Source organism: Lepisma saccharinum, chromosome 3 (genome assembly GCF_977018435.1).
Source record: "Lepisma saccharinum chromosome 3, izLepSacc3.1, whole genome shotgun sequence".
Classification (NCBI taxonomy): domain Eukaryota; kingdom Metazoa; phylum Arthropoda; class Insecta; order Zygentoma; family Lepismatidae; genus Lepisma; species Lepisma saccharinum.
In genome coordinates this window covers 4541208-4566074 of record NC_139231.1, presented here as the reverse complement: position 1 = coordinate 4566074, position 24867 = coordinate 4541208, and the positions used below count along the sequence as shown (strand labels likewise).

At 37.9% G+C, this 24867-nt stretch overlaps 1 protein-coding gene across 1 annotated transcript in view; it reads right to left on the bottom strand.

The window, feature by feature from the left end:
* Positions 1-24867, bottom strand: part of LOC145984877 (adhesion G protein-coupled receptor L2-like) — a 101203-nt gene that overhangs the window by 11453 nt on the left and 64883 nt on the right. Inside the window, exons 7-8 of the mRNA XM_083118252.1 lie at positions 17003-17325; positions 3473-3700 (exon numbers count right to left, since the gene is read on the bottom strand). Coding sequence (XP_082974378.1) covers positions 3473-3700; positions 17003-17325 — 551 coding nt within the window. The remainder of the gene's footprint in view (positions 1-3472; positions 3701-17002; positions 17326-24867) is intronic.

The window sequence follows — 24867 nt, the reverse complement described above, 5'->3', positions numbered from 1 at the left end:
CTCTGAACAAGAACATATTGCAAGGGGTTTGATGCACGAGAAACAGTCGTACTACAATATGTCACTGCCACAAACAGAACGTGTTGGCATAATGGGCTTTGGAACGGCTCACGTACGATCGAACATACATTAACAATTGTCGATTCAGCATCCCGTTCGGTGGAGAAACTGTATCAAACACTAATATCCTCCTGGCGTCCGCTATATGATCAAGCGCGTACAGTGATGCATGGTGCTAATTACTACATGGACCATGCCGTACAAAAAACTTACTTATCTGAGGAGAAGGGGGCTCAGAGGCCTAGACATTTTTTATTACTAAAAATCAAGAAACTATTTGATATTGAATTGTTGCTTACTTTGTTGTCTATATAGCTGCGGTTAAATAATAATTGTTATAATTACAAAACTTTCCATCATTCATAAGAAACAACAACCAATTATTGTATGAGTGTCACGCGCATATTTTAGCACTCACTAAACTTTTTAAAAAGTTTTATGTTGCATCAATGCTATTTTAAATTGGTGCAGTTATATAGTAATGATAGTATACAGTAATTAGATAGTAATTATAGATATTATAATTGTAAAAATTACCACCATTACCAATTGTACACTGTCACTGCAATGAGTGCCACGTCTGAACATACATCCTAAAAAGCCGGTCCCCGTGGCGGAGTGGTTAGCACATCACGCAACGACACCAGGTGTCCCGGGTTCGAATTGTGGCCTGAGCATGGGTGTTTGTGAGTGTCCATTCATCAATTTCATCACATCATCAGTCATCCCCATCTTCGAAAATTAGCCAAAAGTGGCACAAGATGCGAAGTAAACTAAAGCAAATCAATCAATCAATCAACATCCTAAGGGGTACTGATAGGCCCACCACTTACGTAAAAGAAAGTAGTCACGACATCAGAAAAGAAATGCGTCGGTTTTCAGAGGAATTGCAAAAATACTTTCTTTGGAGGAAGTCGCGTTTAGTATTCCCAAAAATTCCATAGAAAATGCCTGTTTGACGGAATGAAGCACCTATTCATGTAGTTTGCTTACTTGTCCGACAAACTGTAACGAGGACTGAATGAATTTCTGTGGACGCGTCTTTGATTTTCTCACACTCTGATGCTATTGGAGGTCAGAAGTAACAACGTTCCATTGGATTTTCCCCCTTTATATTACTTCATTCTTTCTTCTTTTCTGTATTTCTATGTTCTTAAATTACATCGTCTGTTTGTCACACGGATACCCGGATTCGGTTTCCAGGGTGAGTGATTTCAGGTGGAAATTTTGCCAGCAATTTCCTTGTATGGAGCGATTCAGGAGTTTACCCAGCCTCTGATAAACATTGGCACCTGGGGACAAACCTGTGGGATATAGGCGGCCGGAAGAAGGTGTTGATCAAATCACCTCGACAAACGGCCGATATTGAGAATGTGAATCCCCCCCCCATGTCATTTAGACGGCATTTTGTAATTTGCAAACACCATTAAATTATCTATTGTAGGTTAGTTAGATGAACCTCGCCTTCTCAATAAGGAAATTATTATTATTATTATTATTATTGTTATTGTTATTATTAAGGTAAAGTTCACCGTTCACATAGCATCGTGTCATGGTAGTGCCACACACATTCTCAATCTCGGCCATCTTGGAGGTGATGTGATCAGCACCACGCGTCAATCTTGATCATATGTAGGGTTTCCCTTAGGTACCCATTGATTAGAGGCTGGGCGAGCTCCAGAGCCGCTTTTTGCGGAGACAAGGAAGTAAAAAATCGATCTTAGATTACTCATTATCATCATTATTATCATTATTATTGATATTTTATAAATGTCTCAAGCAGATAATGTCATTTATTATTAAGAAATTATAATTACTTCCGGTCGTAATAACGATCATGTGAGTAGGTTAGGTATGATCTATTCCTTTCCATTCTGATAATTTTACGTCGCATTTCTACTTCTTGGGTTAATTGGGCTGGTGACGACGGATGGTGAACTGCTGGAATAGATGGTGAGACAAACACATACATGCCTTACCCAGGGGTCGAACCAGACACCTCTGGGTTCACAAGGCATTATTCTCACCATTCCGCCACCGAGATTGGCATTCAGGATTGGTGCTCCTAGCTGTGACTCCGAAATGCGGCGGCCAATAAGATCTCTATAGAGTTTGTGTAAATATGAGTGGAGGTGATGGGAATGTAACCTGAATAACATCGGTAGGTACTTTAAAAAAAATTAAGCTATGACCGTCCGTATGAACTGATGGCGGGCACCTCTAATTTGTATCTAAAAACCAAGGTGAATCATTATATCATAGGGGTTAAGCCTGATTCCACCCATCCTTTGGCATGCAAATAAATCCCTCCAGCTACACAGTCTGATAATTAAATAGAAACGGATCTTGTGCTGTACCACGTCTACATTCTATCTGTGAAGTAACATGTTCATGGTGCGGTGTGGTCCACAATATACAACCTGTAGCATCTAATGCGATGAGAATACTGGAAGTTACGCCACCATGTCGTGGGAGAGTGTAAGGGCGTCATCACGTAATCGCTATGGAGCAACGAGTTAACATCAAGTTTCATGAAAAAACATTCTGAAAACTGCTCGCAGATATAAATATTACTTGAATTCCACTGTTGTGGAGGATGAGAAGTAGCATTTACAAGTGACTGTTACGGAACGACAAAGCGCAGAATGTAAGCTGCTAAATTTACCAAGGGGAACGAAAATGCAGCTCCAAAAGTCAAGAGTGAAGACAATATTGTGTTGTTGCTTTTTATGTGCCAGCAAAGGCATTTTTCATAATGTATTTATTGCAGAGGGTGAAATTGTATTTGGCTATTACTATCGTGGTGCTATGAATGATTATGGAGTATCCGACCTTGGTTCCAGCAAGCAGCGGTTGTCCAGATATTCCTAGGCCGAAGAAAATAATGAATGTGTTGAATCATCCTCTCTACTTTGCACATCTATCCTTCTGTTACTATTTATTGTTCCACAAAGTGAAATTGTTTCCGAAATTACGTACTTTTGATGAACACAGGAACATCCAACAGGTTGTGACGTCGAATGTTCGATTGTGTTCGTGTTTTAAGTCCACTTTATGCACAGTAAGGCTAATTGGGACTGGAAATACAGTTTGAAAGTGGGATCCGAAACACTATCTGTCTCCAACGGGTATCGACGCCTTGATTACAAAGCGATGATGCTACCACTGCGCCAACGCGGAGGCCCTCGAATCTTCGAGTCACCCCACATGAAGACTTGCATATGTCGTTTCAATCGTTAGCCTGCATGCCAATTGCTGAATCGGTTTCACGTACTTTAAGTAATAAACAGGTAATGTTCAAACATTTTGTATCCTTTTCATTTGTTAACGACAGTCTCATTATTTCATTGTCAGACTGCGTATGAACGGGAAGAGCAGCATCCTGCCTGGGGAGGCAGCCATTTTCACTTACCCACGTTGATAATTCCAGAAGACACACCTCTGGCTTCCAACCACGGCAGTCACCTTCTCGTCACTAAACTTGTTTCTCTTGATCAGGGGCCACGGAGGACCTCTAGCGGTCATGTCGTGCTCCAGCACAATCTTCACCGTCCCTTCGGCGAACTCCATCACAGTGTTCGGGTTTCCCAGAGACAGGCTGATGATTGGTGAGTTCACGATCATCTTCGGTTGGTTGAACCTGGAATTCAAAGAAGGTGTTTTATTCAAGTACAAAGGGGAAAAACGAGACAGAGGCTATCGTTTACAAACCGAGAGAGGGACGAGACCGGACCTTTATCCTTCGAGGTGAGATCGAGACGATGTCGAGCCTTATCTCTTTCGAGAAGTTCATAAAACTAGAATGTTAAGGATATTAGCCCGTGCAGAACAATTTGCAAAGTTGCCAATAGAGACGGTTAGTATGACTTACACCATTTTTTTGACACAACTAATTGTAATTTGTAATTTATAAAATCTTGCAGTGAAGTTACATTGCACCTCCCTTATTGTTTCATGGGTCTGTGAACGTTCATATGGCCACACATGCTGCTCACAGTAGTACTTGTGTCAGCCATCTGAAGGCAGAAAACATATTTAATTAGTTCCAATGTGATAACAACCTGGGGGTAACAAGACATTCGGACCACCCTGTAAAAAGACATTGCTTTAGTATGATACTCAATCAGGGATAAATTAGTGGGTGATTAAGAAATATGTTATGGGTGTTGAAAGTGCAATTGAAACATATGTATGAAATTTTTGAATACATTTTGTAAACTGATTTTAGGTTGTCAAAAACTGTTCTTATTTCTCAGTTTTTGAAACCATTCTTCTGTATCCTATCATAAAAACTGTTTTCTTCGATTTTAAAGTTTGAAAATATTCTGTTTTCTTATTTCATCAAAATCAGTTTTATGAATCGGTTGTCAATTCAGTTTTGCTAATTCCAGTTCTCAAAACTTTTTTTTTTGTTTCAGTTCCTTGTGTTTTCAGTTTTCAAAACCGTTCTTTGGTTTCAGTGATGAAAATCGTTTTTTATTCTGCTTTCAAAAACGGTTTTCAGGTTTTGGCTTTCAAATCATTTTTTCCAGCTTTGAGTTTTCAGTCATTCTTCGATTTCATTTGGAAAAATCATTTTCTGTTTCCTGATTTAAACCATATATTTTTAAAACTTTTTTTCCGTTGGTTATAGAAACAGTTCTTTGGTCTTCGTATTGAAAAACTGTTTTTTGTTGTCAAATGTTTTTCGAAATTTAAAATTTTCAAATATGCTTTTCTTTTTTCTTTTTGTTATTTAGCGCTTTTCTGGCACTTTTGGTTAATCGCGACGATGAAGATGATTGAGGATGTGATGAAAATGATGAAGGGACACTGACAAGGAACACCCATGTTCAAGCGGAGATTCGAGACCAAGAATGCTTTTCTGGTTTCAAAATCATTCTTTGATTTTGTTCAAAACTGTCTTTGGGCTTTCAAAGACTCAATTCTCGTGAACTAAAACTGTCAAACGATTTGAACAGCTCCACTCTGCAGCTTAGAGATATGAGGTACAGTTGACCAGGTCCTAATCACAATTCCGTTTCAGCTTCTAGTAATTGTAGACTATGTTTGATACCTCTCGGAAGCACTATTAGCAGATTAACTGAATACTTCGTGCATTTCGTTCAAAGGCATTCTCCATCGCCCTGTGGTTTCGTAGAGGGGTTGAGTGGGGCGGACCCTCTTCGGCTGTTCCGGAAGCAAACGAGATGGCGGTGGGAGGGAAGTGCCTTTGGGATGTGTAACTTTGGACTTTCGAGCACTACAACCTTGCTATTGCAGTAGAAGTGTCCGTAGCCAGAAGGGCAAAGAGTGGGGGGTGGGGGCCGCGGCCACCATAGAGCAGCCTCCATTATTTGAGGTAGAATGTGCGAAAGCCGAGGTAGTAAAGTATTAATTATGGGCTCTGGGAAGGTTTTCGTCTGATAGGTACCCAAGCTGTTTGCCGGCCACCGCGTTTAAGTATTCTGAGATTACCAAAGGAAAAGGGATTTCGGGTGGGACGGCGGTGGTCGAGTGGGAAGGTGGGGTTGGGGAAAGACCGTTTGTCTGCGAATGCAGGGACTCTTGCACCGGAATGTTGGGAAAAGGTAAAACGAAAGGATATGTCCTGCACATGTGGATATCGCGTTGAAATCGCAAGCGTGTGTGTTGTTTTTATTTCTCGCTCGTTATCAACGCCAATGGGCAAACTTTTTTTTTAATGTAAATATAAGGGTTTTAAAATTATATTTTGTTGTATGAAAAGAGACCTAAAATTAAGGCGAATAACAACAATAATAATAAGTTAATAACAGTTGGTGCTTTAAGTCCACTTTATGCACAAGAGGCTAATCGGAACTGGACCTACAGTTTAAAGTGGGATCCGAACCACTATGTGCCTCCACCGGGTACGCGAATACAGACTCATACTCATGTCATATTTTACGAGGCATGTATTTAGAAATATATTTTGGTAGGAGACCATGCACGTGAACCAATTGTCTCACATGTATCTAATAATAACAATAATAAGGTATTGTTAATAACAATGAGCATACTATTACGTGTAACATTTTGTTATTAAGAAAACGATAATAATAATAGCCGTCCTTCCTAGCGGAGTGGTTAGTACAGCGCGCTACGACGCCAAGGGTCCCGGATACAGTGAGATGCAAAAGTATTGTTCGGCGAATTGTCCATGACTACTTTCATTATTTTTTCCCATGCATCCTACTCGTTTTAAAGGATTGTATTTGTATCTATGCTGGTACAGAAGTTATCGGAAGCTTGTTAGACATTTTGTTTTAATTGTTGAACTTCTCATTTCATAAAGCAAAAACAATATGCATGGTGATGGACAATTTGCTTGGTTATACTTATGCATCCCTCTGTACGAATCCAGGCCTAGCATGGGTGTGTCATTGTGAGTGTGTCTTCATCAATTTCCAATAATAATAATTACATGAAAAAGACAAAATTTTGCGTAAAATAGAGATAGCTTATTTCTAGTTAAGACCATGACATTTTGTATAATAATAGCTATTCTACGAACAAAAATAATGTAAATATAAATTGAAAAATACAAGATTCATAAGATAAGAAAATTATTGTTAATTATAGCTGCTGAATAATAGTGCCTGATTATTGTTATTATTATTATTATTATTATTATTATTATTATGTGTTAATTTCATATACACTGTCAATACTATAAACACCGATCGAATCATATCTTTGGGTAACGCTGGTTCGTTGTAATCAAGGGGATCGTGGGTTCATTCCCTGGAGCACAGTGATTAAGTCCAGTTCCGATTAGCCTATGAGCATAAAGTGAACTTCTTCGAAACATACATTTGCCGAATCCTCTCCTCGCGTAAGTTCGACGTAAATAAGCTTCATATTATGCAGCAAACGACATAAAAGTACTTCACTTATTCAATTATAGTCCAGAAATATCTATTCTGCCTTTTTTTAATTTTAGTATTTGTGAACTATTTCGGCGGGACGGAAATCCAGGATAGCCTTTTAAATATGTTCTTGTATTTTAAATATTTTTTCCATATTTTTATATGATTCTGAAGAAAACAGTATTGTTCTATGTTGCCATACCATGAATAGTTCTTTATGAGTGCTCTTTCTTCAATTACATCGAATAATCATTCATCTTCGTTAACGACGCTTTTAGTCAAAAGTGACAGAAAAACGAAGTAAGTACATAAAAGAGAAAATGCATCAAATTTATTTATGCACTTCAAATGCATCAATTCATGCAAACCTTGCCTATAGTTGTTGGCTTCCTGATCGAAACATATTATCCGATGTATTTTTTGTGCATCAAGAGATAATTAAGTATTAAGATGAATCAAGAGATACACTGGAATGTTTTCTTGTATTCGAATCAAAATTTAATGTTTCTTCTTGCATGTATGCATTTAATCGCATCACAAATTGAAATGACTGCTTTACGTTCCACCCATATTTCTGTTGTTTTGTTGTTGTTGTTGTCTTTGATACCTATTAATGTTGTTATTCGAGTTAATTTCTTGATAACGATTTAGAAAAAATCTCTCAAACAGGAAGTTGAAAATGAATAACAATAAATAAGTTATGCAATATATAACGTTATTTACTGCATGCCAAAAAAAACTTATTCTAGACATCAAAATGGGCCAATTACATTTTAAAAATTGAGTATGACTCAGTATTATTTAAGATTAATCGGATATAACAGTATATGCATTCTTGAGAGTCGAGTAACCTGATATAAATAATATTTACGAAAACCTAATACAACTTTACAGCATATTCATTACATTTTGCATTTAGACATTTGCTGTAATGCACCTTCTTGAATTAATTAATGATTTTTGTTTTTCTGTGTGTACGGTTATATTTCCACTGCGTTGAAAATTAATTAGAGACAGAAACACCCAATATAATTTGTGGGTCTTTTGCATTAAAATATCAATCACATTAGAAATGCCAAGAAATGCCCACACACATGCTGCACCACATACACAATACAAAAAGTACAACACATACGCACGAACATCTGACTCTCTCTATCTCTCGCTCCTTTTCTATCTTTCTTTACTCTTCCTCTCCTTTTATCCCTTTCTTCCCCTCTCCCTTCCTTTCTTTCTATTTCTCCCTCTTGCCTTATATTATTTTGTGATAGCGAAGTCCCTTTTCTATATTTCTCTATTTCAATTCTGTATTTTTCTCTCTTTCGTTCTATCTCTATGTTTTCTCTCTCTCTCTCTCTCTCTCTCTGTGTTATTCTCTCTTTCTTACTCTCACTCTCTTTTTCTTCCTTTTCTCTCTCATTTTCCTTTATTTCTCTCCTTTATCTCCATTTTCTGTATTTTTCTCCATCTCTTTCCGTCTCAGCTTTTCTTCTGCGACAACCTACCTCTCTCTCTCTCTCTCTCTCTCTCTCTCTCTCTCTCTCTCTCTCTCTCTCTCACTCACTCTCTGTCCGTCTCTCCCCTCTTTCTCGCACTCTCCCTCCCTCCCTCTCTCTCTGCTTTCCTCCCTCCCTCTCCTCTCTCTCTCTCTCTCTCTCTCTCTCTCTCTCTCTCTCTCTCCCTCTTTATCTCTCACTCTCTGTCCGTCTCTCCCCTCTTTCTCGCACTCTCCCTCCCTCTCTCTCTGTCTCCCTCCCTCCCTCTCTCTCTGCTTTCCTCCCTCCCTCTCTCTCTGCTTTCCTCCCTCCCTCTCTCTCTCTCTCTCACACACACACACACACACACACACACACACACACACGAACACGAACACACACAAACTTTCTCTCTCACCCTTTTCCCTTCTTTCAAATCTCTTTTTTAAACTCCTTTGTTCTTTTTCTCTTTATTCTTTCTCTCTCTCTCTCGTTTTTCTTTCTTTCAATCTCTCTTTTTCCTTCTCTCTTCTTTTACTCTCTTTTCTCTTTCTCTCTTCCTTTTCCTCGGTCTTATTTTAGCCTGCAACTTATTTTGCAAGCCCGTCTCTCCCCTTCTCTCTCTCTCTCTCTCTCTCTCTCTCTCTCTCTCTCTCTCTCTCTCTCTCTCTCTCTCTCTCTCTTTCTCTCTGTCTCTCTCTCTCACTCTCTGTCTCTCTCTGTGTTTATCTCTTGTACAAGCACTCATCCTCCTGCCTCTCTCCTCAATTTCCATCTCCGGCCGTGTCTTTGGACAGCAACATCTTGTGGGGAAGCTTGTTGGAAGTCGGAATCCTTAGGAGCCTTGGTTTCTCAACTTTGTCCCCGTCACGCTAAACAAATGACTGCAGCGCATCCAACCTTCTACAATTTCGCTCCAAGCTGTTTCCCGGAAAACTATCACCGACCCCTGGACCCCAGCTCCCACGGATCCTACTTTGTTTACGGTTATTACCGCAGAGGCAATATTCTTTCGTGTTTCCAGCCCCTCCTACCCTTTCACAAACTGAAAATAAGCAACAAGGGGAAAAATTAAAAAAAGGAAAGTGGATGCAGGGGAAAATGTGGCCCGATAAAATAAGACCCTCTGTATCTGTGTATTCTTTCTCATATATATTGGGTCACGTAAATTATACACAAGAGTCCAGATGTGGTTAATAAATATGAAAGGAGGAACAGAAGATTAAGAAGAGAAGAGATGGGTTAAAATGGAATTTGAATCACAAGCATAAATTATAATTATTTTGAGCATTCAAGTAGAAAACTAAATAAATAAGCAAAGAGGTTTAATAAATCAATGTGTATGGAAATTGAAAAGGAAAAAAATCCATGATAAATAGGAAAATGTGAGGCTAAGAAAACTACAAATGGAAGTATATCTTTAAAGTTATGAAAATCATGGTACACAAATCAAAGATAATACTTTTATGATAAAATCATGACCCCAATGGATAGCATGAAAGAGTGTAAAACCATATTTTTTGTTCATGATAGATTTTTGCAAATGTGTATTTGAGGACATGTGATTCTACATGAGCCTACATTTTGGTGTGAACTAATTTCTGTACTTTTATGTTTTCGGGTTCGAATCCTAGCATAGGCATAGATGTTTGTGAGTGTCCATTCATAAATTTCATCATATCATCAGATGTGTCACCTGTAGCCAAACGAAGAAAGCAGTCACAGAGTTCGGACAGTATTTAGACACCACAGTTCATACAGCAGGTGCTGGACATCATCGATGGGAGTACCAGAACGTCCATGGGGGACATTGCCAGATAACTCGAAGTGTCCGAGGGTACAATCGGCACTGCACTGTGATGCATAAGGACATTCGATATATCTGATGAGAAAATGGCAGTCATGGCGTCACTCACAAGAACAACGGCTGGTCCAAGAAAAGCGATGACAGAACACGGTGAAACATCCTAAATAACCTGGCCTGTTATTTATTTATATCTTTCTTTCTTTTTTAATGAAAAATATCGGCCATGATCAAATGGTGAACAGGAGGAAGGACAGGTTGTTATGTGCGTATCCTTCTGATCTCCTCCATGCTATACACACCAAGCTTTCTGCAACTGCTGGTTTTAGAAGTGGCGAGTAGTGAAGGACACACCATGCGACCCCATTTATTTCCAAAGGGTCCTTGGGTTTTGATTGATTTGCTTTATTTTACTTCGCTTTTGTGCCACTTTTGACTAATTGCGAAGATGGAGATGAGTGACGATATAATGAAATTGATGAATGGACATCCACAGTCATTCGTGCCTAGGACGGGACTCGAACCTGGGAGGGTCTTCGGGTGAATGCTGCTGGCTACATTGAGGTGCTGGAAACAGATGCGAAGCCCTGGATAGCCAGCGTACGTAATGGAATGCCGAATGTGTCTCTGCAGGACTCTGTACCTGCTCCCAAAGCTGTGAAGATCCAAGATTGTATAGCTGCCAAACTTCACGACCACATCACACCAAGCTTGTATCCACCTAACTCGGCAGACATAAATCTCTTTGACTATTACGTGTTGAACAGAAGACTAATCAACATTCCCAAAATACAACTGATTCCCTAAAACCAGCCATTATCCAAGTAATATCTAACATACCAGAACCATTTGATTCCTGCATGGTAAAGCTTCCGGTTAAGCATTGAAGCCGTCATTGCAACTAAAGGTGGTTATATCGAATAAGCATGTACTCCAAGTATTACTACATCTGTGTACTAAGTTTTGCAACGATATATTTCGTTGTTTGTCAGGTATGAATGTTTCTCGTAATGGCCCCAATGTGTCCTCAAATACCTCTCGCACCCTATATACACTATATGACACAAGTAATACGTTCCAAGACACACTACTTTGGCTTATTTTAAATATTGAAATATACATTTAACATGTATATTTAAATGTATATTTCAATATTTAAAATAAGCCAAAGTAGTGTGTCTTGGAACGTATTACTTGTGTATTACGAAAATGAGTGAAATAATAATGTTATTTACCATTCTCATGATTCCAGGTTGTCAGAATTAACTGTTAGAAAACTACAAATCCTCTTAAAATTGCTTCCCCCGGTTACGTATGCAAGCACAAAGCCTGCGGCGTACTTCAGACACAGTCACTCGCGTTGTCACTCTGTCTCTTATGTCTCAATTCTCTCTCTCTCTCGCAACTCTTCTTGGGAATCCACTGGTGTACTGCAGACCAACTCTTTCATGATACCCCAAATGCAAAAGTCGCATGGCGTCAAGTCCGGACTCCTCGCCGGCCAGGGTTTCGGGCTGCCTCGACCAATCCATTGCATGGGATAATTGTCGTCCAGCCACTGTCGCACACCCCGGAAATAGTGGGCTGGCCAGCCATCATGTTGGTAAATCATACCCCATCTTGTGGCAAGCGCCACATCCTCGAGCAGCGTCGTCAATTCTTCCCTTAGGAAGTTTTCGTATGTAATGCCGTTTATGTTTTGTGGCAGAAAGAATGGCCCGATCACATGATTGTGGATGATTCGCATCCACACATTTAGTGAGAATTTTCTCTGATGAGCATTTTCTTTAGATTTTCTTGGGTTATGACCCTAAGGGGCCCAAAAATGCGCATTATAAAAAATCATAATACTATCGCGGTCGAATTTGGATTCGTCCGTCCACAAAATTCTTGTTAGGTGATGGGGGTCTTCAGTGTCGGTATGTAGTAAAAATCGACATAAATTAATCCTTCTGACAGGATCTCCCTCCTCAATAGCATGCGACTTTTACATTTGGGGTCACATGAAAGAGTTAGTCTAAGTACACCAGTGAATTCCCAAGAAGAGTTGGGAGAGAGAGAGAATTGAGACATAAGAGAGAGAGTAACAACTCGAGTGACTGTGTCTGAAGTACGCCGCAGGCTTCGTGCTTGCATACGTAACCGGGGGAGGCAATTTTAACAGGATTTGTAGTTTTTCTAACAGTTAATTCTGACAACCTGGAATCATGAGAATGGTAAATAACATTGTTATTTCACTCATTTTCGTTCCTTTATTTCTCACAAACGACTACATCTTTTCACTTTACAAAGAGGTCTACAACGCGCCTTCTCCGCTTTTTATTCAGATTTTTCCCCCAACCCGTGTGCCAGTTGACAACATTTGTATATTTTTGGAGAGCTTATGAAACGAGGAAGTTTTTCCGTAATTTTTACGCTAAGTGTGTTACCAATTTCTTGAGTAATCCTCTTCGATTACACGATAATTTCCAAATTTCTTCATGACGTGTGCAGCAATGACTGTTTCTTTCTGTGGGTATGGGAATTTTGGGCATTAATTTTTTCCCCAGTCGTCACTCATTCGTCAGCTGTTAGCAACGTGTCGATTAAGTGTGTACTAGTTTTTTTACAATTTGTATTTTTTTGGTTGCAAGTCGGAATATATCACGAAAATCTACAAACTGCAATAACTGGAAACCCATTGATTTCCGACCCCCCGGTGCGTAGGGTCAAATTTGTTGCAAATGTGCTCTAGTATTACAGTATTACCCCTTTCCAGGAATAGGTCGTATTACCAATCACCCTGTATATATATGGGATATAAGGGCATGAAAACCTTAAAATAAAAAGCAAGTTTAACTCGAGCACACTGACCCAATAAAGGCAGCGACAATAACAAAATTCCTCTGGCTAGACAGAATCCAGCTTGCTACTTACTACCAGGTCGCTGTTCCTGTTGGAAAGAGTAAAGTAGTGGCACGGTGGCTTGCAAGCTCATCAGAAACACGGCATGTGGCGAGTCGGATAAATACCCCGGACTTTTAAGAAAACAACAAAAGTGAGCAAACGTTATCATTGTCGCGCGGTGGACGCACGCCACCGTTCAGGTGATGACAGCCAACACCTGCTGTCCGGGGTAACTATCTCGCTCGTGCCGTGGTCGTCACCAGAGTCCGAAACGCCAGAGGGGTCGCAGCCTGATTAGGTGAGTGTGCTTTGCTCGTCCGCCTTCCTTACCTCTTCACCGAGTCAAGGAGGGCTATCCACAACCTGTAAAACCCAGTTGAACATAGTCTTACTGCTACATCCCTAAGTGACATCCCTCGTACCTAGTTCAACTTTTGTCACATTACAATATATATATATATATATATATATATATATATATATATATATATATATATATATATCCCGGGTGAGTTTTTTTAGCTTGACACAACGAAATGTCTCGAAAAGTACGCATCTGATGAAAAAAAAAGTTCTGAATGAAATGTGTTCGTCTCCAATGGTCTCATTCAATGATGCGAAACTCCACCTCCACCCCACCTCCTGGGAGTGGGGCAAGGGGCAACTGTAAAATCTCAAATGTGAACCCCCATTTTTTATTGCAGATTCAGATTGTCCAGACAGAAAAAAACGTAGGTTTTGTCTGAAACTCTTTTTTTTTTTTGATTTGTGATAGCTGGCGCTGTAATTGCAAAAATTAAGATTTGGCGCAATTCTCGAGAAATACACTGTCCTCTTCGCCAGGCTTCGTGGCAGATTATGCCGTGTCGGTTTGACCAGGAAACAAGGTGTAATTGTTTTGTAAGATAAAACATGCGGTCCTGAAACATGCTCGGCAATCTGTTAAAAACGAGGTTAACTAATTATAAAACTGTAAAACGTTGAAGAAAGGGAATGTAGAGGAAAGATGGGTAAAGATGTTAAAGAAATGGAAGAAGATAAAAACAAATAGGCTTGAATGTAACGAAAGAAATGACACGAGCGTTCATGATGATAGAGGAGTTCCAAGGAGGAGGGATGACGTAATAATGCAGGAGTAGCGGGGGAAAGGAGGGGGAGGGAGGAAGCAAGTGGGCGGGGCCAGTACCAGCCATCGGCAGCTCATCAGCAGCACAACATTAGCTGTGAAGACGACTAACTCGACGATTCATTCCGCGGAAGTGAGATTGTTTATTTTCACATGGTCAAAGGTTTTTACGAAGCTTTGAAATCTTCAACGTTTTTCAGTTTTATAAGTGGTTAACAACGTTTTGAACAGATTGCCGAGCATGTTTCAAGACCGCATGTTTTCTCCTAAAGACCATTTGACATAGTTTCCTAGTCAAACAGACACCGCATAATCTGCCACGAAGCCTGAAGAAGAGGACGGAAGTAGTGTTTTTCTTCCTTGACTCCATTAGTGGTGATAATGCAGGCTATAACGGTGCAAGAGAAAATTGAAATAGTGTACATGTATGGAGAAAGTGGCAGGAATATCAATGATGCTGTGATTCTTTATGCTCAACGTTTTCCAGACCGGGTGCGATCGCACGCTTCTTTTCGCAGAGTTGTGCAACAGTTCTCCACCGAGGGAACTGTACAACCAAAAAAAAAGGAATCACCGAAGAACAATTGCTGGAGAAAATAATGAAATTGCGGTATTAGCTCCAGTGGCTCATAACCCCTACGTTAGTACTCGACAAATAAGTCGTGAATCGGGAATTTCGCAGACTACTGTGTGTCAAATACTGAAGCGTAGAAAATATCATCCGTTGCATCAAGAACTTCATGGCGATGATTTTCAGAACCGAGTGACATTCTGTCAATGGGCGCTTCAGCAAATACAAGGAGGCCCGACAAGGAGACCCGACACAACATGCATTATTGGAGTGTCGAAAACCCGCATTGGTTACGCCAAGTTGAACATCAGCGCCCTTGGAATGTAAATGTTTGGTGTGTGATAATTAGCGATAAACTTATTGGTCCATATTTTATCGATGGGAACTTAAATGGTGGGAAATATCGAAACTTCTTGCAGAATGAACTTCCAGTATTGCTTGCAGACCTTCCCTTAGACGTGCGACAAACAATGTGGTTTCAACATGACGGTTGTCCAGCACATTATTTCGTTGCAGCACGGGAAGTATTAGATCGCGTGTACAACCGTCGGTGGATCGGAAGAGGTGGTCCAGTGTCTACAAGATCGCCAGATCTTACTTCGCCTGACTTTTGTTTGTGGGGCTACGTGAAGAGTGAAGTTCATAATGAATTGCCAACAACGCCTGAGAACATGATTGAGAGAATCACCAATGCATGTCGAAAGATTACACCGGGTACGCTTCTCAATTGTGTCCAATCATTCCAAGTGTAGATAAATCAGTGTATCGAAGTGGGTGGTGACATTTTCGAGCTCTTATTGTAAAATGATTATTAAAAACAAGCACCCCGATGGCGAGAGGCGAGGGGACTCACCTAAAACAAGCACCCCGATGGTGAGAGGCGAGGGGACTCACCTGAAAAGAGCACCCCGATGGGAACAAAATACTGCTACGTCCACGTCGTTGTTCCTGGGTTATGCTAAATGCAGTTTCTTATAAAAATTCAACATGCCTCACGTCATTTTGCGATTAAAAGTGCATTTTTTACCATTCCCGCAAATTTTTGCGATTACAGCGCCAGCTTTCACAAATCCACAAACAAGTTTAAGACAAAACCTACGTATTTTTATCTAGAGAATCCGAATCTGCAATACAAGATGGGGGTTCCCATTTGAGAATTTAAAGGTGCCCCTCGCCCCACTCCCAGGAGGTGGGGTGGGGGTGGAGTTTGGCATCATTGGATGAGCCCCTTCGTGAGGAACAAATTTCATTCAGAACTTTTTTTTTGATCAGATGTGTACTTTTCGAGATATTTCGTTGTGTCAAGCTAAAAAACTATACACAGATATATGTATATATACTTGCATACATACGCAGTTACACAAACATATATGCACACTCACACACGCACACAATATTCAATATTCTTTACATAAAGTTAAAATATTCTTATCATCCACATTTACCAAACAACGGTAAACCGCTGACCTCCGCGGCGGAGTGGTTAGTACAGCACGCTACGACGCCTAGGGTCTTGAGTTCGAATTCCAACCTGGAAATGGCTGTTCTATGTGAGAGTTCCTTCTTCAAACTCATCATAACATCACTCACCCTCATTTTCGAAATTATCCAAAAAGGGAAGAAAAGCTAAGTAAAATGAACCAATTAAATTAGAAAAAACGGTGAACAATAATTTGGGGACGTCGCGGAAGTATGCTCACGTAGAACAAACATGAGGAAACGTAGGTAAAGTAGACCACCATGATGGAGTGGATAGCACATCGCGTTACGATGCCAGGGATCCGGGTTTGAATCCCAGCCTTAGTATGGGTGCTCTTTGTGAGAGTCCCTTCATCAATTTCATCATACGTATCATCACACAATGGTGGCAGAAAAGCGACATAAGTTAACCTAATTCAATGAAACATAACTTATCCTAACTATCGTGATTAGCCAATAGTGGCAGAAAAGCGAAGTAAAATAATGCAAATAAATCAGTCATGGAACACGAAACTATGGAGAAGAGAGAGTACGAAGAAGATAAAATTACAGGTTGAAATAAAGACAGAAAATAGAGAATGAAAAAGATGGTTAAAAATAGAAGGAAGAAAGAAATTAAAGGAAGAATACATGAGTGAGGAAAGTAAATAGAAGATAATAAAGTACATACTATGCAACAGAAGAGAGATTTCTTTATGTGTTTAATATCGGAGTAGAAATGAGGTATCTTACTTGTTCTGGTCGGCTGGGAAAAGCTTCTTGGTGAGCCTAGACGTCTGCAGCGAGCCTACGCTCTTAACTCCAACTTCCGCCGCCAGAGGGATGTAGTGTCCAGGGATGGAGACGTAAGTGGAGCTGGTGTCGGGCGAGGGAAACTGCACGACCGTGCTCTTGGTGATGTTCTGGTACATCTGCACTTGGTACGTGGAGTTGTCGTGGAAAAAAGTGAAGCTGTAGTCTTTCAGCCCGTTCATTTTGTCCGCCGCTTCCAACAGTTCGAATCCCACAGCCTCAGTCAGGTTGCTTATTTTGAAACCGATTTCTGCGCGTTCCACCTGTGAACATAATGAAACTGGTCTCAACCATTTTGTTTATGATCAACTACAGATCAAATTTTTCACATCAGATACACACTTGAAAAAAAGTGGGAATATAATAAAAAAGTCCATCAGCTATTCATTGATTTCAAAAAAGCATATGATTCGGTCTAAAGAGATAAATTATATAATATATTAGTAGAGTTTGGAATACCTAAGAAGCTTGTTAGTATGACAAAAATATGCACCAGTGAAGCAGAAAGTAAAATTCGTGTGGGTATTAATATGTCTGACAAATTTACAATTCATGATGGGTTAAAACAAGGAGATGCATTATCTCCATTGCTCTTTAATTTTACCTTAGAATATGCTGTTAGGAAGGTTAAAGAAACTAAAGAAGGACTAACATTAAATGGTGTGACTCAGTTCTTAGCATATGCAGATGATGTAGACTTACTGGGGGATGATGTGAATACAATTAAGAATAATGCTAAAATATTTTTCAAAACTGCTAAAGAGATAGGTTTGGAAGTTAACAAAGAGAAAACTAAATATATGCTTACAGGCCGAAACCAAGTGTTAGGTAATAATCAAAATCTAATTATTGATAACAACTCGTTTGAATCAGTTTCTAAATTCAAATACTTAGGAGTAATATTAACAAATGAAAATTATATTAAAGAGGAAATAAAAAGTAGGCTTAATTCAGGAAATGCATGTTACTTCTCTCTTCATAACCTTTTGTCTTCTCGTTTAATATCTAAGAAACTAAAAGTTAAAATATACAAAACAGTAATTTTGCCTGTAGTATTATATGGATGTGAAATTTGGTCCCTTACATTGAAAGAGGAACATAAATTGAGAGTATTTGAAAATAAGATGCTTAGGAAAATCTTTGGACCTAAAAGGGATGAGGTGACAGGTGAATGGAGAAGGTTACATAATTTAGAACTACATAATTTGTATTCATGTCCAGATATTATTAGAATAATTAAATCAAGAAAACTTAGGTGGGCAGGCCATGTGGGAGAGGAAAGAGAAGTTTACAGGATTCTTGTTGGGAAACCTGATGGTAAGAGACCTGTAGGAAGGCCAAGACGAAGATGGAGGGACAACGTTGAAATGGACCTAAGGGAAATCGGTAGGGATGGAAAAAGAGTATATAGATCTTGCTCAAGATAGGGAAAGAGGGAAGGCCTGTGTTGCTGCAGCCATGAACCTTCGGGTTTAATAAGGCTAGAGAGTTAGTTAGTTAGTTAGCTCAGCCATCTTGTAGCACCTACATTTTTGTAGTATGATAGCCTCATTTCGACCGAAAACTTAAGAAGTAGATGTTTACGTTTCCCATTCTAAAACTTCCATTGGGGCAAGATCATTTTCTAGTTTGGTTAGATCGTAAGGATACTCTATTACGATGTATTCTAAAATCAAGAAAGGGGGGGGGAAGCTGTAGATATACCTGGATAACAGAGGTCACTGATAATTTGATACTAAGTAATTGGCCAATCATGAGTCGCCGATCTTCCTACAATATCTGCTGCCTGCCTGATAGGTGGACGTATATAGTAGCTGTGAGATTGTTTTTTTAATTATTGACATATACAGTCAAATGTGAACAATTAATAGCCTCTATAAATCCTATCACTATACTTTGGAATAGGTCTAACAGGTGTGACAAATGAATTTGTATAAGTAGGGCGACTTTCAAAATCTTAAAAAGCATTATGTTTTGTTCTCTTTTCTGTTTGTTAGTTCCTCATTCGAGAACCTACAATTGCATGAGAGTTATCGATGTTCTCTCATTGGCTTCATTATTATATCTATTCTTATCGTTGCAAATATTTGAGAGGGGCAAATATGATGTTAAAGAATAAAAGAGTACACAAACTACCTAATTCTTTAATGCTAAGAATTGGAAAGATTAAAATAAGGCTCCCAGCATATATAGTCCAGCGATAAAACTGCTGCCATCATATCAAGGGACGGGTTCGATCCCTGGTGGAAGTAACATTCCATTAAGTGGTTCGGATTATAATAAAAGCTGTAGCTCTCGTGCCGAATAACCTCTGTGTATATAGTGGACCTTAATACAAATCCAATCAACTAAGCATTGCATTACGGTGCACGATTGGGCAATTTTGTTTTGCTCGCAGTCCAAGTCCTACATGTTAATTACTTATCATTTGTAAGGTTAGAAAATAATTTCTGCAGTGCCGTCATAGTGACCAATTTTTTTATGTGCAGGAGAATCAATCTCTAAACATATCTAAAACTATCGATCCAATTCTGATCAATATTTATGCATAATATATTCTGAAATTAAATTATAGTCTTCAGCAGTTATTTTCACTAATCAAAATGTCCAAGAGTTGCAACTACGTATATTCATTGCTTGTATGTCAATGTATTTCTCTCCTAGTGAGATGAATTGGTAGTGAAAATATGTTTGTTCCTTGATAGTGGCAACTCCTAAGTGGACAGTATTTCTTGCATCGTCCCCAAATTTAGCCCCAAGTTCTGAATTTCAGCGGTTGAACAAGAAAACATAAGATATTTCATCATGACAGAGAAAATGGTATCATTAACACATTTTCTATTCAAGGGTCGTCATGTTTATTTCATGCCTACTTGATTAAGTGTCGCTTTTCTGAAGCACGAAAAGATACAATCTTTCGCCGCGGCTCCCTATTGTTGTGATTTGGACAGTTTAGAATTATGGCATACTATTAGACAGAAAGGAGCTCAATATAAAGACCGTTAAGCAGCTGTCTTTTACGATCTTTGTAAGATTGGTGTTATTGAAATGTGCACACCCCCATTAACGGCTAATAGTGGTAGATCAAGTGTTACCTTTGTAATCGAATTGGTAATGAGAGGTTGATTGCTCTGTCTATTTTGTCCTTTGAGAAGTGTTAAGTGTGCATAATATCTGAGTCAGCATTCAATTTTTTGTAAAGTTGTAGATTACGAAATAGCGACACACTTATCAAAAATTCATATTGTAACTCAACAAAATTGCAAATGTGGTAATGAAACCCCCGATGCACAACATTTATTCTTAGAATGTCCAATTTTCTTACATCAACGAATCATACTCTACAAAGGTTTACAACGATTGAAAATACCATTTCCTGTGTCACTCTTTCCTTTTATCAGAATTATCTACTCCACTTGTCTGGCATCTATACCGATATGCCCAAAAATGTAGACTTGTTATGTAGAAAGTGATCACAATGAAACAGTGCCAAGATAAAAGTGATTTACTTATATATTTGATTTTAATCTGTGTTACTGGTAAAATGAGACAATCTAATCTACCGAACACGGAAGAACTACAATAACAGAAACGCTGACCAAAGTCAACAGGATATAAACGTTGATAGGTTTATATAAAAGAAGAAGAAGTACGAAATAGCGAGTTCAACCATATATTGGGAATAGCCTGTGGTTCATGGAAACTGAACTGTTTGTGTAATATTGTGGAAATATTAATAAGTGTAATTTAGTGAGTACTATTTTTAAAGAGTCAATTTTGTGACTGGTAGGGGCATGCATATTTCGTTTTTGACGAAAAAATGAAATTTGAAAAAACACATTGTAGTGTTAATTTTTCATGTTTTTGAAAGGTGTGAGATGCATTTTGTGACCATATTTTGTCACGAAATAATGCGAAATGAACTGCAAAAAGCGAAATTAACTCTTAAACACGAAATTCAGGGTTTATTCACCGACGCGACACCTTCTGAGGTCTGAATTATCCTGAGTGTTATGCAATTCCCGGAACATTGATTAATTCTGCTATTAATATTGGAGAAGCAAAATTGGACTCCTTTACACAGAAATAAACTCAATGTAATGATAACTACATAAATGTGCTATTAGAAGTGAAATGTTAATTCTGAGGAATAAGTGTAGTTTTTAAATCAAATTTAGGATTATATTCACAATTTTAAAACCAATATGTCTTTTTAGATACCACTTTTCATCCATTTTTTCACCGCTATAACACCGATATTTTATTTTATTTACCGCTTTTGAACCCGAAATTGACTCAGTTATTGTACCGAAATTTTGCTTTTTTATTTACCAAAAATATGTGCCTCTAGTGGCTGGTATTGAGTTAAACCTATATTACTATTTATGTTGAAGTTGAAACTACGGAAAAGGAAATCTACACATTAATGTGAGTTGCGTAAGGCAATACTTGTTACGGCCATGGCGGATGCCTTAGGTTACGTGGAACTTAATAATCAAGTAGAAATTATCACAAATTTGGAAGAACACAATGACATTGTTATAGCAGAAAATATTATGGAAAAAAGTCTAGGAAACAAGATAAAAGATTCAGAACTCCTGAAGATGATCAAGTCCCAGCAAAAGTGGTAAGGATGGACAGGTTATATAATAGCGATAAAGTAAACAAGTTTGGAGAATATCGAAGAGAAAATAATGTAGATAAGAGTTAAATGTATTATGATACACAGAATGGGCCATATATAGTAACAATAACTAGTACAAAAGGCGCAGAAAAGAAATTTAGCTCTATGAAAATAGGAAATGATATAAAGGTGAGATATATCCGAGCAAATGGCTTATATAGAGCAAAGATTTATTTTCACACCAGGTATGAAGCTAACGATTTCATGAAAAATATACATTATCATAAAGAAAATTATATTTGTGTTCTTCCCAGAATCCTTATTGATGAGGGAAGGTTAATAATATATTGTGTGCTAACTTAATTTGAGGAAGAGGAAATTAAGGAAAGAATTTAAGACCCGACAGTAATATCAGTGGAAGGAATGAAGAAGAGAATTCGAAGAGATGTTGGATCATATTATTTTGTTCCTACTAAGTTAACATCAATTACGTTTAGATGTCAAGAAATGCCTGAAAAGATTATAGTGGTTAGTCACATTTTCGATGTTACACTTAAAGTTAGAAATATTATGCGACGTAAAAAATGTTACAGGCTTGCACATTCAGCAGCCATATGCAAGGATAAAGTAAAGTGTGCTACATGTGGAAGAGAGGATCATGGAAATTGTAATGAAATTCCGAAGTGTTTAAATTGCGGAGGAGAACATGTTGCTACTGATAAGTCATGTGTAAAATGGGAAATGGAAAGAGAAATCATGAGAGTTATGGCATATGATAATTTATCCAGTCAAGAAGCAAAACAGAAAGTAATAACAGGTCATGCTACAAGCAATTATGTTATACAAGGTAATTCATACGCTGACCAAATAAAAAATCATATAAACAAAAGTCAAACAAGCGAAACTGATACAAGAAGGATGGGTGTTGTAGAAAATAGCATAAAGGTACAAAACAGATTTGAAGCCTTAAGTGATTGAGGTGATAGAAAATCAGACACATACTTGGAAAATGTTTCATGAAAAAGAGTTCCTCCAGAAGGTCACAGAGACTATTTCAAATTTGAAAATAAATTTGGAAAAAAAATTCAGACTAAATTCCTATTCGCAAATAAAGAATTATAATAGCGAAAATCCTCAAGGAGAATCAAGTAAAGATACTCTAGAGAAATTACAAAGTAACCAAAAACAATTAAATGGAAAGTATACAGGTACTGTAATTCAGACAAGGAATAATGAGGAAGATGTGGATAATACAAACAGAAGAATGCAGGAGGTGAACATCGGAATCTATATCAATTAAGAACAGAAAAAAATTGTGTACTTTCATAACATAATATCTCAGAAGGATCTTGATGTATAATTTGTTACAATTAATGGCGAAACGTATGACGACATTGACTAAAAACTCTGACTTATTAAGCATAAAAGAAATACTAACAGAATGCGCTCAAATAAATGGTCAGGTGCAGAAAATCATTGAGGATTTGGTAATTTTTGGAGAAACGCCTTACGGTGTAGAAGAAAAGATAATGTAAAACATTCGTTGGGGTACACTGGAATGTAAGATCTCTGAAAGCAAGAAGGCAAAATCTGGTGAAATTAATAGATGGATATAGAGCTGAACTTTTATATTATCGGAAACCTCTGTGAACCCATCAAACATAAATTATTTTAAAGTAAACCATTATCACATGATTTATGAAAAGATTAAAGAGGACAGTAAAGGAGTCGCAATTAGGATTCATGAAAGTATTCCATTTGAATCTATATCTTTTGATTATACATTGTTCATATACGACATATACAAAATTGAAGTTCTAGGAATTAAAATTGCTTTTATGAACCAAAACGTTCGTATTATATCTATATCTATATCTATATATATATCTATATCTATATCTATATATATATCTATATATATATATATATATCTATATAGATATAGATATATATATATATATATATATATATATACCTACAGGTGCAGAGTCACCGAAACTAGAGACAAATACATTATCGAAAATGTTTCGATGCATAGAAAAGCCTTTTATAATAGCAGGGGATTTCAATTGCCATCACACAATATGGGGAGATCAGCATGAAGATAGGTTAGGGAAAGTGCTAGTAGAATGTATGGATTTGTACAACTTTACTGTAATTAATGACGGGTCTGCTACGTATATAGGAAGATTAGGTACTAGGCCAACAGCTATAGATTTAACGTTAATGTCAGATGATATATGTGGTCAATTTCAGTGGGAAAGAACCAGTGACCATTATCCATGTTTCTTTTATACTGATACCAATACAGTGAGATCTTTCACTATTCCGCTCAGAAAATGGAAAGTTAAAGAAGCTGATTGGAATAAATATTCTAAATTACTTACAATCTTATTTAAAAATACAGATTTAAATAATAATGTTAAGAGTACATATGAGTATTTTGTAGGTTCTGTTAATATTGTTATGGACAGATCGTGTACAAGAGCAAAAGAGGAAGTTGTAAAAAAGTATCCAATAGTACACTGGTGAAATAAAGATTGCCAAAAATTTAAAATACAGAGAATTGAAGCTTGGATTAAATATAAGAAAGCAATAGCGCAGGCCAAGAAAAGTTATATCAGTGCAAAAAACAATCGTTGGCAAAGAATTGTGAAGACATAAATAACAAAGACTCTATCAGCACTGTGTGGACTAAATTAAAATAATCAATCCGCAAACCACATACCCCTCGATTAATACCACTCAAAGAAACTTGGAAAAATGAATATATTATGAAGGTAACATGTAATAATAAATACGAATCTGCAAATGCCCCTGATGAAAATTTCTCTTTCAGTCCAAAAGATATACATTCACAAGGATTATACACCAATATGACGATTGATGAAATAAGAGATATAATTATTAGAGCCGAGGACACAACTCCAGGAAAAGATGGAATAGCATACTCAATGATTCAAAATTTGCCGGAATGTTTGATAATATATTTTTGTAACATCTACAACTATATATATAATGAATTCAGGAAATGTACCGCAATCGTGGTACACTCAAATGATTTTACCAATTTTGAAAAGGAGACTCTTATAGACTGATAGCTTTGTCTTCCGTACTGGGGAATTTTTTTTGAAAAATTAATTCTAAAGAGAATAAGTTGGCATATAGAGGGACAGGAACT